General features: G+C 36.0%; 1 protein-coding gene across 1 annotated transcript in view; it reads right to left on the reverse strand.

Moving 5' to 3' along the window:
- Nucleotides 1–12,768, reverse strand: part of Dlic (dynein light intermediate chain) — a 99,839-nt gene extending 87,071 nt beyond the window's left edge. The window contains exon 1 of the mRNA XM_089097435.1: nucleotides 12,662–12,768. Coding sequence (XP_088953561.1) covers nucleotides 12,662–12,723 — 62 coding nt within the window. The 5' untranslated portion in view covers nucleotides 12,724–12,768. The remainder of the gene's footprint in view (nucleotides 1–12,661) is intronic.
- Between the last annotated feature and the right edge of the window lie 205 nt (nucleotides 12,769–12,973).

The raw sequence follows: 12,973 nt of genomic DNA on the forward strand, positions 1-12,973 counted from the left end.
ATTGTCTTGTCATGATTAGTCAGTGTGTCTGGGAATTTATTTAATTCTGTATTTATCTGATGGCTCAATGAGAGCTGGGATATTTTGGCATAAAAATGCACCCTTTGAGGTATCCTTTGAGCTTAGGCAGAAAAATTATAGTTAACAAAAAGAATATAATAAATGAAAAATAAAATCAAATAGGTGAGAAAATGACAATTTTGTCAGCTAGTGGCAAAATATGAAGACAAAAGAAAAGCAAATGATTTGACAAGGACCTCTGCCAAGTTGTCCTCAGTGCTCATAAGAAAAAACAAAAAAACAAACAAAATCTAATCTTTTGAAATGAACCTAACAAGAGCAGAATAGATATACAAAGCTCGTGCAGCTCCATGCCCATGTACTTTAACCCTACCCCCCCCCCCCCGGTAATCTGAAAGTAAATAGCTCAACGTAAATATTTCTCCTTATAGCCTACCACACTTATCTCAACCAGTGTGCCCATAAACTGAATCAACTGTGACAAAATCAAGAAGTAAGAATGGTTGTCTTAACATATTTCTACTATTATATTTACTATTAACATAATAGTAAAGTTTCTGACCACTAAAGGTAATACTAAACTTGACATAATTTGCACAATTTTGTCAGAATATTAGGTACTCCTGTACTAAACACACTCTTTTATATAGTCCTAGTTTGGTTAATGCTAATGAAATAAAATAGAATAGGATGAATATATAATAGTTTAGAAAAAAATTTGGGCTATATATTTGCACATTAGGGGGAGGTGGGGGGTAAGGCATAGCATATATTAAATATTTAACCTAACCTAGTTACCTACCCCCCCCCCGAAACCCCAATAAACAACATTTTAAATATAGTTCCCAGAGTGAGAAACCCCTGAATACTTGTTTATACAACATCAAATAGCACCTAATCTTTGCTTTTGTCAAGTGGATGCCTTGGGTTTTTGTGACTGGTTTATAAAAGAGTGCATTTAGTACAGGAGTACCAAATATTATAATGAACCTTAAGACTAAACTCCCCTTGGCAGTAGCTACCACTACATGATAAAATGGGCTCTGCTGCCTTGGAAACTGGATTACATCTGAGTCCTGGGATGAGGTAGCAATTTTAGAGTCATCCAATGAAAAAGCTAAATTTTTCAAGATAAATTAAGAAACAAATAAGAAGAATGCTTTCCTGAGTAAACTTTCAAGCATTGCAACACAGATCATCCTTACATAAGCCAAAAAATTAAGATTTGATTCAGTATAAGATTCAACTGAGAAAAGAAGGGAAAATAGGAAATGCTAATATGCTCTGCAACAAATTACATAAAATGACAAGAAAAGCTGCAGCCAAGTATTACCAAAGAAAATTGATAACCTTTTTGAATCAAAGCCTAGCATGTGGTATAAGGAAATAAAACAAATTTGTGGAAAATCCCCTAGTGGTGTTGATTTTTGTTCAGATTCTAATGATGAAACAGTTGCTAACCAGTTAAATGGTCATTTGGCCAGAATAATCCAGTCTTTGCTGCCTCTTGATGTAAATAAAACAAACCAAGAGTATCAGAAAATTCCAGATGATGGCGTACCTTTACCTACTATTTCTGAGGATCAAGTTTTTAGTAAAGTAAAGAAACTTAAACGAACTAGCATAATTGCCAAAGATATTCCAATTGAATTTATAAAAGCATTTCCTGACCAATTAACTAAGCCACTAACGCAAATTTGTAATTGCATCTCAACTTCTTCAACTCAAACTGTCAAATCTGGAGCTCTAAAAGGAGAAATCCTTAGATTGCTCAAAGCTCCAATTTAAGGTATTTTCAGGTAACATTGCCCCCCCCCCCCCAAGAATTTTGGCAAAATTACACTAATGCTGAAAAATACTTTTCTTGTACTTCATATAAGCAAAAAATCTATTTTGCAAGGTTTTACTTTTATAACACAAAGATTTTAAAGATCACCAGATGTCAGTGCTTTCTAGAGGGAGGAAAGGAGGTAGGTACTTCAAAATACCTTCCTGGGACATACTTTAGTCTGTAAATATATACCTGAAAGTTTCATTTTCCTAACCTAAACCCTTTCCAAGATAGAAAAAATTAGCTGGTTTAGAATTTTACCCAGTAAAATTCTACTTTAACTACTTTTGGCTATCTTGGAAAGGGGTTAGGTTAGGAAAATGAAACTTTCAGGGATGGATCTACAGGGTAAAGTATATCCAGGAAAGGTATTTTGAAGTACCTACCTCTACTCCTTCTCTCTCTAGAGGGTCCTGACCTTTGATGACCTTTAAAAATATATGTGACATAGAAGTGAGACCTTGCAAAACAGATCTTCTGCTTAAATGAAGTACAACATAATTGCTTTCAGCTTCACAACTTTGTTCAATCCCAATTTATAAGGTTTTAAAGATATGCAAATACATTTCCTAAATTTGAAAAAAAAACAAAAAAACATCTATTCAAATAACAGGAATGGCATTTTACCTTAAATTTACATTAAATCGCATGTCCAGCGAGATAAGGTGGTGTTGAGCCTCCTGTAGAAATCTTGCTGTTGGTGTTTCAAGGTTATGATTTGACATCCCAGTTCAGCCTCCATTCAGCATTGGCCCAGTCTTGATCAACTCCTTTCTTGAAGGCATCTGGAGTTTTAGATTGGACGGTGGCTTTGGGTAGGCTGTTCCAGAGTGGGATGGAACGGACTGAGAAGAACTGTTGGTGCTCTTGCTTGATGAAACGGGGGGCCTGCAGCTTCTTGGTGTGTCCTCTTGTGGTAGTTGAGAAGGACGGGGAAAAGATATGACTTAATAGGTCATTTTCTAGCAACTCGTTACGTCTCCTCTTTTCCTATGCTATACTAAGGTAGGGAGTTTGAGTAAGGTGAGATGTTCCTTGTAAGATTTGTCTTGGAATGCAGAGATAAGCTTAGTTGCTCTTCTTTGGACTCTCTCAAGTACTTTCACATCCATCTTATAGTACGGAGAGGCTAAGGTCATGCCAAATTCCAGTTGAGGATGGACCATGGCTTTGTACAGTTTCGTAATCACTCCCGACTTTCTAGTGGTAAATGTTCCCTTTATGAGGCCAAGGGCTTGGTTTGCTTTTCCAACTTGAGCTCGTGTGTGGCAGTGAAACTTCAGCTAACTGTCAACAATAACCCCCAGGTCCTTCTCCTCACTGACTGCCTCAAGCTGGGTGTCTCCTATGTGATATGCAAGTTTTGGATTATTGCGTCCAAGATGTAGAACTTTACATTTTAAGGCTTTGAACTGTAGACACCAATCCAATGACCATCTAGATAGTCTGTCCAGATCTTCTTGCATAGTTGACAGATTTAGATTGTTCTGGGCCTAGGAGCTTGCAGTCATCAGCATATAGTGTCAAAGGATTCTTCATGTTTGTTGTACAGTCATTGATGTACATGCTGAATAATGTGGGCCCCAGGATGGTGCCCTGTGGCACTCCACTTGTGACTGGTTGCAGTTCAGAATAGACAGCATTGCCATTGCAGTTGTACACCAACACCCTCTGAGCCCTGCCAGTTGGAAAGGCTTCTATCCAAGCTACTATATCTTCATGCACTCCATATGCCTTTAATTTCAAAATTAGTATTCGGTGTTGAACTTTGTCAAATGCTTTGGCTTGGTTGAGCAATATGACATCCATCAGCTGACCAGTATCCAAGAGTCTAGTCACAAAATCATATGACTCAATTAGATTAGTATCAATTGAGTGGCCTTTTTGAAAACCATGTTGGCTTTTGCTAAGCAATTGGTTTTTCTTGAGGTTGGAGACTAGTGCATTGTTTATGATGCCCTCAAGTACTTTACATACTTACAGACTTATAGGCTGATAGTTACTAGCAAGATCCCTTCTCCCTTTCTTGTGTATTGGCTTGATGTTGGCTTGCTTCCAATCATTTGGAAGTATTTTGGAAGTGAGGGACATCTTAAACCTCATAGCAATTGGTTCGGCAAAGTATTCAGCAGTTTCTTTTAACAGTCTTGGGCATAGGTTATCAGGTCCAGCAGCTTTGTTAGCCTCAAGTTTTTTTTAGCCTCTTCTTAATGTCCTCTTTACAAATAATTGGCATCACCATTGGTTCTGGGATTAGTTTTTCTGGTAGAGGAGGTGGTATGTTGGCTGTGGGTAGGGCAGAGAAATTGGTCCTTCTGAGTCAAATTTCTTAGTCTGTTTCTACATTTCTTAAACCTGTCATGGTGGTTATCACATTTACATTTTACATACTTGGCCCAAGCTCTTTTCTTTTTCTTCATTGCTCTTTTTACTTCTTTTGGCAGGTATGGGAGTGTTTTAGGCGCTAGACACCAATATGCTTGGGTATTTTTCTTTTCAGCATCTAAGACTGTTACCTTAAACGTTTCCCAGCTTTTCTCAATGTCCCCTCTATTGACTATAGCCTCCAACTTAATCCTAGATAGGTCCTGCCTTATCTGCTCATAGTCCGTGAAGGATTTCTTTATCATGTTCTCCTTCTTATTGTTTATCTGTATCTCAGTCAAGATACAGACATGGTCACTGCTTCCGAGAGCAGGATGGTAAAAAATAGAGAGAACTTGTTCAGAATCATTTGTGATAACTAAGTCAAGTAAGGAGGGTTGTTGTTGGTGCCTGAATTGTGTTGGTTGGTCAACAATTTGTATCAGTAGGTTGTCAGAAAGGGAATTTGCTGTGATACAAGATGGGCAACTTTCAGGGGGGTATCCTATTCCTTCAGCCAAATCAACATCAGGCATATTAAAATCTCCAAACAAAAAGACAGTTGAGTACTCATTGGAACTCATTTTGGACACCAGGTCAGATATGGATAGATGTGAAATAAATTGATCAGGAACTGATGGGCTTCGGTAAATTACACCTATCATAAAGGATTCATATCCTACATAGAGTTTAAAATAAACATTTTCAACCCAACTACTAGTGGAATTAATAAGAGGGTAACTCACAGTTTTAGCTTTCAGTTCTGTCATGCAGTATATTGCTACTCCTCTGTGACATTCAGAGTTATCCAAATTGCTACACAAGTTGAATCCAGGGATTTGAATGTGAGATTCCTCGAGCTTGTGCACTGAGTTTTTTGGGCAAGTTTCACACACACAAATAATGTCCACATTAAGATCAAAACAAAAAGCTTTTAGTTCAGCAAGTTTTGGGGCAAGAGTATCAGAATTTGTGTAAAGCACACGAAATTATTTTTCGGATTTGTTTATCTTTGTAGCACTGTTACGAATACCAGGAATTTCATTTTCGGAAATGATTTCGCCTTCACTGTCCGAATTGCCACTTAGAAAAACTTCATTGGTCGATTCCAGTCATTCTGCACTTTCATAACTTGTTGAGTCCATGGAACTTCCAATGCTCTTTTGCTCCCTATATACACTATTTACATGAGGCTGTTCCAAATTTAGTGCTCCATCTGTTGTGATTGCACAGGGGCTGGTAATCCTGAAGGCGCCCCATTTTTTAAAACAATGACCCTGTTTCTAATTCCTAGATTCTGCTCGCCCGCAGCAGCACGTCTTTTTATCTCATCCACTAGTTCCTTTCTTTTCTGGTGGTCCTCTTTGGAGGTATCTGCGTAAAAGGCTATGTTGCCTTTTTTGGTGCGGGAAAGCTTAAGGATTTCTGCTTTCTGCTTACTTGAACTAATAGAAAACAATATGGGATCAGGCCTTGCAGCAGCAGGGGTTCTAGAGTCTGTGGAGTTTTGAGCTTTTGGTAAGCATCAAATGTTTATAATGCTGTCCACATTAACTTTGAATTCATTTTTCAGAACTAAAGCCAGAGAAAAAAAACTGATAACTGAAAATAGTAAATTTACAGATGGCACAATAATTTAGCTAGGATGAAAGTGAAAATGCCATTTTTTATGCTCTTTCATATTACAATAATCACTTCTGTTGAAAATTGCATCTTGAGTCCTTAAAGGGGCTCTGAAGGTATTTTATATGAATTATGAAAGAGCATAAAAAAGCATCAAATGATGTTTTCACTTTCATTCTAGCTAAATTATATGGCCTACTGCAAATTTACCTTAAACTTTACACCTCCCTACCCCCTAATGTATAAATATATACCCTGAATTGGAATTTAGCCTGAATGGTAAAATTATACTTTAGCTACTTTTGGCTATCTTGGAAAGGGGTTAGGTTAGGGACATAAAACTTTCAGGGATGGGTCTACAGGCTAAAGTATGTCCTGGGAAGTTATTTTGAAGTACTTACCTCTACTCCTTCTCCCTCTAGAGGGTCTTGACCTTTGATGACCTTTAAAAACCTCCGTGTTATAAAAGTGAAACCTTGCAAAATGGATCTACCACAAAATAGAGTACAACATAATTGTTTTCAGCTTTACAACTTTGCTCAATCCCAATTTATAAGTTTTTAAAGATATGCAAATACATTTCCTAAATTTTTAAAAAAAAACAAAAAAAAAAAAACATTGATATGGTTTAAACTCTACTCAAATAACAGGAATTATATTTTCAGAACTAAAACCAGGGAAAAAGAAACTGATAACTCAAAATTAAGGTAAAATATTGTTTTGTCAAAATTTCAAAAGGTATAGATGTGTTATGTAGGCAAATTTCAGGACCCTCTAGAGGGAAAACAAGTGGAGATAGATACTTCAAAATACCTTCCCAGGACATACTTTAGCCTATAAACCCATCACTGAAAGTTTTATTTTTTTAACCTAACCCCTTCCCAAGATAGTCAAAAGTAGCTAAAGTAGAATTTTACCAGCCTGAATTGTTGATGGCAAAGTTTCAAATCACAAAATTCAGTACTATTTCTGTCAATGGCATTTGAAAAACTTGAAACAGTTTGAATTGAGCTGCCTAATAAATGAGGTTTGAGTTGTTATAAATAATTATTTTTGGAATATGTTACTCTTGAACAACTTATTTATAAACTAGTGATATATTTTTGACCACTTGTCAATAACTTAACTAGTGTTGATAACTTCTTTGTGTGGTTACAAAATGAAATACCTTTGGGGCCCCTTTGAGGGCTCAAGATGTAATTTGCAACAGAAGTTATTATTGTATTATGAAAGAGAATAAAAAAAGACTTCAAATGATATTTTCACTTTCATCCTAGCTAAATTATTGTGCCACCTGCAAATTTACCCTGAAAATTAAGGTAAAATGTTGATTTGTCAAAATTTCAATAGGTATAGATCTGTCATGTAGGCAAATTTCAGGGTCCTCTAGAAGGAGAAGAAGTGAAGATAGGTACTTCAAAATACCTTCAGAAATGCACAGCAGCAACATTTTAAGAAATTTAAAATTAAATTTCTTGTGAATTATTATCTCAATTAATCAGTAGTTGTACCAAACCAATTGTGCTCAAATCCTCCTCAGGGCCATACTGAGGTGTTTCTTTCGTGGATGGTGAAAATTTCCCCACAGTAGAGTGCAGACGGTCTTTTATAATTGTAATATCCTTCCTTGTTTTAGTTTAAAGCTTATTCCAATAGGCAATGCTTAGAAGTCCTCCCAAAAAAAATGTCCCCCCGGATCCCACCCCAAATACCAGTGAAATTGATACCCATCTTGGCTGGTCAAGCTCACTATCACAAAGTTCACATGATAGCTCCAATTCGGAGAATAGGACAATGATCAGTGTAGGGGCTAATGTCACTATAAATGATGATAATGGGTTTCAAGAGGTCCTTTCTAGAAACTCTAAAATAAGGAAAAAATTCTCCCCAATCAAAAGCATTTCCCCTCTCCCTGCCCCAAATCCTCCCTCCCAAAACTTAGACCTTAAAATTTCTCCTATTACCCCCTTTGAAATAAAAAAGATTACTACAATAAGAGTTGCAATTTTAAAATTGCTAAAATCAATGTTCTCTCTTAATATTCACCGTGATGGATCTCTGCTAATAGCTGCCAAAGATCAGAAATCAGCAGACACAATAATTAATCTAAAATCCCTTCTGAATACCCCAATTAATGCATCTAAATGGAACCCAAAACAATCCCCAACAAAAATAGTAGTTTATAATGTTCCCCCAGAAATACCCATTGAGGAGTTAAAAGAAGGCTCTCAGATAGGGTTGGAAACACAATCCCAGTTGAAGATGTTACCCAACTTGGTTGAAACCATAATGAAACCAACCAAAACCCCCCAAGTCAAACACCCCCAATGCCTCAAGTACCCTGTATAAAACACCATCCTTTAAGCCCCCTAGCTCACATCCCTATCAGAAGGAATCATCAAGTCAACAAGCCTCCTTGTCCAGTGAGATGAGGTCAGCCTGGCCCCCCCTCCCAAGAAGAAACAAACCAGAAACATTACCAGGAATTAATCCCTTAACTGACAAACAGGATGCACAACCAAACATGCAATTCCCAAATATATACTTATTCATTCTAGACTGTAATGCAGTTCAGGCCATGAACATACATCAACTACAGAAAACAAAAATCATTGCAGAATTGGCAAAAATCTACATCCTTGATGATATGCTCATTCAAGCAAAAAAAAGATATTGCTTTACTTTTAACAAAGCTGAGCATTGATACACGGTCAAATGAAGAATAAATCAACAACACAACACATATTAATACTCCAGAGGAATGTAAAATTACTCACCGAAAATAAGATAAATGAAGTTATATCTGTACTGAATAATAATCACATCAATATTGGTTACCTTCATGAAACTCATTTAACTAAAAATCAACAAATTAAGTCTGGGATACACTATCCTGAGAAAGGATAGAAAATCAGAGAGAAAAGGAGGTGGTGTAGCTTTAATAGTTAAAAATAATATAAAATTCTGTGGCATCAATTTTCCGGATTTTGTAAATTATGTTGATGCAATTGGTATCAGTGTCTTGCTGAATAATACAAAAACCTACATAATAAGCTTTTATAACCCTAATGGCCAAACTACAGATGCCATGGATTTCTTTAAATATACAAATAATTCTAATATGTTAAAAAATATCATTATTTGTGGAGATTTCAATGCCCACAGCCTTGTGTGGGGGAATAAACCAGCAAATAAAGCTGGTAAATTGATTGAGCATATGAATTCAAATAATACTGAATTAGCTGTTGCTACCCCTCCAAACCTGAATACATATTTCCACCCCAAAAGTGGCAGATTCTCTACAATCGATCTTCAAGTTGGGTCATTAAACATTTTGACCAAACTTTACATAAATAAAATTGATAGTCTATGTAGTGACCACTTTACCATAGTTTGCTTCCTAAATAAACCTGCTGAAACTCTGACACATACGTCCAAATATATTAACACTAAAGCAAATTGGTCTATGTTCCAAAATAAGCTAAATGATGAAATTACAAGTTTCACCCAAAATTCATGCATTTCAAACACAACAGTTGACACACATGCTGAAGTCTTGGCATCTTTACTAATAAATACAGCTAATCATGCTATCCCCAGGACAACACCCAAGAAAACCTTCCCTAATCACATTCCTAAAGCATGGTGGACAAATGAGTGCCATAATAAATGGAGAACAAAAAAGGCGGCTAGGAGAACATTCATAAAAAACCATCGCCTAAAACATATTTAAAAAAATTACAAGCAGAATCTAATCTAAAAAGGACTATAATAGATGCTAAAGATAACTACTGGAATAATTTTGCAAATAATCTGTCCAGAGAAACACGTGAACCAATTATGCATAAAGTCATAAACCACATCTGTGGGAAAAAGACTTCCCCCACCCCACTCCTGTGTGAGCTTATACATAATAATACCCATTATGACAATGATAATGAAAAAGCTAAGCTATTTGCAACTCTTTTTGTTAATAGGCTAACATCAAATAATCATAGCAAAATGTCCCCAATTCCTATGAACCCAAGTTACCAACCACACCCAGGATCTGAGTATATAACTAGTCCATTTTCAATCCAGGAAATGAATAATGCAATACATCATATTAGGACCAAAACTAGTGGCAGCTATGACAATATACACCCTACATGGATAAAGAATCTCACCCCTTCACACAAACAAGAACTGCTAAATTGTTATAATCATGCTTGGGCATCTTCTGTGTTCTCCAATATATGGAAATGTTTGTCCCTCCTACCAATCCTAAAGAAAAATAAACCCAAAGATAACCCTGAGTCCTATAGGCCCATAATGATTACTCCTGTGATGGGGGAAATGATCTATTACCAACTCCTCTGGATTGTTGAAAAAAATAATATGATCCCTCACACTCAAACTGGATTCAGGAAACACCACTCCTCAACTTCATTTTGCTAACAAATGCAATAAATGAATCATTCTCAAAAAATAGTGTCCTAGGTGCAGCTTTCCTAGATTTTGAAGGGACATATGACAATGTGAACCACCAAATCCTTTTAAAAAAGCTTGTAAACATTGAACTACCCCCCAGGCTAGTATCTTATAAAATCCTTCATAGAATTGCGAAGTTTCATTGTTTGTGTTGGTTCAGCCTCTTCACCCCAAAAGACAATAACCAAAGGCCTACCTCAGGGAGCAGTCTCAGTTGCCTCCTCTTTGCCCTATATCTCTGGGACATGAACCTCCCCCACACAAATCTACAATATGCTGACAATCTGGTGCTATGGTCATCTGGCAACACCTTTGAGATAGCACAGTGAAATCTGCAAAAGTCACTTTTCCAATTTGAAAAATTCTCTCAACATTCACATTTACCCATTGCACCTACCAAGTCAAAAATAATCCAATTTCACCGAAAGCAAAACCATGTTAATGCAAAACTAACTCTAAATGGAACAACTATTCCAGATGATAATCATATCAATTACCTAGTTCTCATGCTTGACCAAAAACTTAATTTCCGCCTCCACATTTCAAACACAATAAAAAAATGCTATAGAAAAACAATACTAAAAAGACTTCTTTCTACACCCTGGGGTGTAAAGAGAAAACCTTACTCCAGTTTTATAAATCACATATAAGACCCCATATTGACTATGGGCTCATCGTCTATGGTGTATGTGCAAAGACCCAGATGCAAAAAATCGAAACAACACAAAATGACATAATACATCTCATATTTGGTCTTAGGAAACCCACAAGAACCAAGTTTCTGCTTATGGAGAGTGGATTAACAACAATAAGGGAGAGACATAGCTTTCTCTTGACAAAACATCTTACAAAAATTGAATCAAATAGCTCACACACCCTACATAATTGGTTAAGAAATCCAGCCATGTATAGAGGCATTGCAGATGAGTATGCCAATATTCAGAAGAAGTTCCCTGTATTGGCAAAGTCTATTGCACCTACTTTCTCCCAATCCCCTCCATGGAATTGGTCAATTCTCATAATAAACTGATTTCTCAAAGTGGAATAAAGATTTAACCCCCATTGCTTTTGTCCATAAAAAATTTGCTGAATTTAATACAATTAGGCTACCTATAAAAATCACTTCCAAATATTTGTTGATGGGTCAAAAATGTATGAGAAGGTTGCAAGTGGTGTTTCCTTCCTCACCTGAAAATTGCAATGGGCAAGAGATTATATAATAATTTATCTATAATGTCTGCTGAGTTAAATGCCATAATCGTGGCATTAGAACACCTTAAGGAAAACCAACCTTTGATTACAAATTCAAATAATATTATTGTATATTCTGACTCTTTATCAAGCCTTGAGTTGCTGGCCTCAGCTTCTCAGTATAAGTTGGACATTGACACTTATCATTGTCTCCATAGTATAGATAATCTTGCTTCAAGTGGCATAAGAACTTATTTTCAGTACATTCCAAGCCACTCTGGTATAAGTGGTAATCATCAGGTTGATGAAATAGCAAAAAATGCAATAAATATTGACCAGACAAGTGGGAGACCAATCCTGATTAGAGATATTTACCAATGGAGACTATCAGATATTAATTTTAATAATATTAATCCTATCCTATCCCAATAAGTATTTTTCTAAAATTTATCATAGAATTTGTTCTGGAACAAATGGACTAAATTTTCTTGCATTCTTGTATAAGTTTTCTAATTCAAGTGGTTCAATTCCCCTGTCCCCTCTTTGCAGGCATTGTAATATGAATAATGAAACAATTGACCATTGCCTATTTGAATGTAATATGCTGATGCACAACATAGGCTACCTTGCTTTGTAAACTGCTAAAATGGTTTGAACACCACAAAATCTCACTATCAGCCAAGAGCCTTGCCAACTATACCTGCACACAGAGCATAGAAATCGACATCTATCATCTTATATTTGAACTCCTAGAGTCGAAAGATCTACTGAAAGATATCTGAAAATATCTAATAAATATGAGGTAATCAAGCCAGTAGCTCTGTAGCCCACAGAGTGAATCAAAAGGAAAAGGGCTAAATAGCATTACTGAAAAGCCCGCCTGCTGTTAAATAGAAGAAGAAGACCTTCCCAGGACATACTTTAGCCTGTAGACCCATCCCTGAAAGTTTCATTTTCATAACCTAACCCTTTTCCAAGATAGCCAAAAGTAGCTAAAGTAGAATTTTATATTTTACCCTTTCCTGCATACCTATGTTCAGCCCTATAATATACTTTTAGTAGCCTAGGCCTGCCAAAAATCCTAACTGCATTGTGATTTAAAAACCTTAAAATAATGTTAGATTTGATTATTAAAAACTTTTAGATGCTTAAAAACTTTACCATATATTTTCTTTGGGCTGATCATCTTTATTTCGGCTATCCAGTCCATTTTTATGGGCCATATTAAAATATAAATATTTTTAAAGACAGCCTATCCTTTTCGTAATCTTTTCTTCAAAATGACAGTGTTTTGAAATAAAATCGTATATATTGGGTAAGTGAACAATATGAGCCAAATCCTAAATTCTATTGCAATATATATTTTAGAGGAAATATTTTGAACTCTCCCATTGAAATTTTTCTATCGCCCGAGAAACATAGTTTGATTTGTTGCATAAAATCAAATGTAGATAATAAATGTTTTTCTATAAA

This window comes from Artemia sp. Qi Xiang Cuo, chromosome 11 (assembly GCF_049724085.1).
Source record: "Artemia sp. Qi Xiang Cuo chromosome 11, ASM4972408v1, whole genome shotgun sequence".
NCBI lineage: Eukaryota > Metazoa > Arthropoda > Branchiopoda > Anostraca > Artemiidae > Artemia > Artemia sp. Qi Xiang Cuo.